Source organism: Apis dorsata, unplaced genomic scaffold (assembly GCF_000469605.1).
Source record: "Apis dorsata unplaced genomic scaffold, Apis dorsata 1.3 scaffold_429, whole genome shotgun sequence".
Taxonomy (NCBI): Eukaryota; Metazoa; Arthropoda; class Insecta; order Hymenoptera; family Apidae; genus Apis; species Apis dorsata.
The window spans coordinates 874,231-877,339 of record NW_006263682.1 but is presented as its reverse complement, the minus strand read 5'-3'; the positions used below and the strand labels follow the sequence as shown (position 1 = coordinate 877,339).

At 48.5% G+C, this 3,109-nt stretch overlaps 1 protein-coding gene across 1 annotated transcript in view; it reads left to right on the top strand.

The window, feature by feature from the left end:
- Nucleotides 1-262: 262 nt before the first annotated feature.
- The window catches only part of LOC102672267, a 30,638-nt gene continuing 27,791 nt past the window's right edge, over nt 263-3,109 (top strand). Inside the window, exons 1-3 of the mRNA XM_031512429.1 lie at nt 263-329; nt 1,344-1,864; nt 2,315-2,546. Coding sequence (XP_031368289.1) covers nt 263-329; nt 1,344-1,864; nt 2,315-2,546 — 820 coding nt within the window. The remainder of the gene's footprint in view (nt 330-1,343; nt 1,865-2,314; nt 2,547-3,109) is intronic.

The following is a 3,109-nucleotide window of genomic DNA, read 5'->3' as shown; positions in this document are numbered from 1 at the left end:
AGCGATAGCACGAGTAACAAACGTCGAGCAAACGAATGGTGGACGAGTATGAAAACGTCCGTGTTCGAGTTATAACGTTTTCTCCTTGAAATGCAAAGGGAAGGGGGTGGAGAAAGAAATGGCCGGTCGGAGACACTCACCGTTATCTCGCTCGTGTGCTAATGTTTGCTAATCAAATTTGCAAGTTCCACGAGCAGCTCGGTTTGGGGATGCGAGTTCATTCATACGGCATTTCGTGGGGGAAAGAGTGCGTCCATAAATGATGCAAATTGATGGTCTGGCCGCGAAAGAAGATGACATATGGCCAGTACGGTTAATGAAATTAGAACGTTCCATTTTTCGAATATTTTATCGTCCCCTTTCTCAAATGAATCATCGAGCGCCAACTCGATGCTCGCGATTACGACATTATCCCCCAAAATTAAAAATCCAGTCCGCATCAAGCTATATAACTTTTACGAGTTATTTTCGAGCAGAAAATAGCTCGTTTCACTCGATAGTTTAAATTTAATTTTCAAAAAATGTTTTCGGGGCGAATACGTTTCAACGCGAGGAGAATATTTCGAGGGGAAAAAAAAAAAAAAAAAAAAATAAAATAAAATAAAACACTCGCGCGAAAATCTTTGAAATTTTCGCGTTAAAATATCGATACGAAAGAGACTGGTTTATTTTTTTCCTCCCCCTTTTTGTCGCGCGAGAAGCTCGAATCGTTTCGACGTGACCCATTCAACGATTTCGCAATTTCGCTAGACGAGAATGAATTCGAGGGGAGGGGAGGGTTGCCACCATCGATGGTGGTGGCCTTTCGAGAAAACCGGGCACGCAAAGTCCGTGACAAATCCAGTTACGTATCGAGCGGAATTCGACTTCGTTTGTGCGTCGGCCGATGTCAAATCCAGATCGCGCTGCGTTGCCGCCACTTTGAAAATAAAAAAAAAGCTCAAACTCTCGCTCCAGGAGAGATCGTTCGAAATTTTCCCAAAACTTCTCTCCCTCCCATTTTTCTTCCCCTCCCCTTGGAAACTAATTTCCAACCGTATTATTTCGCGATCCCCATTCATCCTCCATTCCTCCCTTTTCCCTCTGCGTCTTCTCATGCGCGAGAAGTCCTAACTTGGCAGAATGTAATTTTCCAAGAATTAAGGTCGACGTTGCGGACGTCGAGGCACCCCACTACCCCGGGTAGTTAACCCAGGCAGGTCGAGAAGAGAGCGTAAATTTCTCGTACGTACGAAAAAATTCGGGAGGCCTGCCCCCCATGAGATTACCCTCGATCGATATTCGAGGCGGATATTCGTTAGAAGAAAATATGTGAAATAAATATACGGGATCCAGGTAACAAGGTTTGGTCGTTAATGTTTCAGTGACTGGGGCGGCCGCGGAAGCCACACGCGAGGAGGAGTCACTGTGGGACACGCACGAGGCGAGGAAGGGAGGCCGAACGACCTTTGCATGGTCCTCCACCACGGAGGAACGCACAACAGGGGAAACGAAATCCATGGAAAAGTTTGACCGGACGACTACTTCCAGCCACGCGGACACCTCCAATTCCCGGGAAACGGGGACGCAGGGGTTGACAAAGGCAAACGCCGTCGCCACCGCCACCATCGCGAGCCTCGACAGGGAGGAAGGGGAGGAGAGGATAGAAATGCGGGGGAACGCGGGGACCACGTTGGCAACGTTGAGGGAGAACGACACGGGGAAGGTGAAGACGTCGAATGGTCGATACTCGACCGTGGCTTCGAACAGCGTGGACGAGACAGGGCGAAAGATAAATCCGTCCGCCAGCGAGACGTTCGTCCAAACGACGGCGAGACGACCGAGCTTCGACAAGAGCGTCGTTTTCACCAGAAATTTCGACAACGTAAGTCGGTGTCACGTTTCTTAACTTTTCGCTTCTTCGATCCTCTGGTTCGCGGGATGATGGAGATGGATACGATGACGCGGCGATCCCTCGAGCTCGTTTGTTCGTACGTAGTAGACGGAAGTACAAGGTTTTTATCAAGTAACGTACGTTTCCGTATGCATGACCAGTAATTTCGGCGACACAGGTCGATAACTATAATTTAACGCTATCACGATACCGGTTACCCAAAGCGTCGTTGCCCCGTTATATAATTAACGACCTGACACCTGAGGATTAGACGAGGATTATTGCTTATCGATCGTGTAAATTTTCGATCCTGTCGCGATTTAAATTGGTATCTTAAACCCTCGCCTTCTTGGTCCGCGATTCAAAAGAAAGAACGAAAGAAAATCGGCCCGTTTAACCGCGTCTCGGCTAAACTGTCACGTAACTTTGAAATATGTGCAGATAGTGGCGACGAAGAAAACCAAGTTATCCAAGAATCCTTGGAAAAATCAGAGGAACGCCGATACGAGGACGAAACCGTACAACGTGAACGACGTTATACGCCGGCAAATGAGGCACGTGCCGGACGTGTGCGACAAATTCAGCGTCGGCGACGAGTCGAAACGGGAATTTTACAGCCCCAACTACCCGGACAACTACCCCAACCTTACCGACTGCACCAAGGTATTGAAAGGTGAGTAAACACGTTCCCTTCTTCGCCCGTCATCCGACTCGATTCGACACGAAAAATCGAACGTGTTACACCGACATAAAATTTCGACATTTACGAGGCATGAACTTATTCTCCACCCTCGATTATTCCCGATTTATTCTCGCGTATCGAGTGGCACGTCGACGCGTCACGTTACGCGAAACGGATGAAATTTAGAACGTTAGGGGATCGACTCCCCCATTTATCGCTCTAACTCGAGGGATTAACTCGACTCTTGGTCTCGACTTAACTGTCGAAGTTGGGCTGCTTGATAATTCGCTCGTTTCGCGCGTATAAGTCGGTCGTGGCGGCTGGCACCCCCCCGGTTACGGAGCAAACTTGGAAAATGGGAGAGGCGGAGGACCAACACGGCTGTGATTGATACACTCTGGTGGTTTCCCTCGCCCGACGAGGAGAGAGACTAAAATTCCTCCCTCCCTCTCGTCGTCGTCGATGCAGTCGAGGGAAGAAGAAGCGCTTCGATTCTTTTTTTTTTTCCTTTCTTTCTTTCTTTCTCTTTCCCATCCCTTTCGATTCGATCGAAC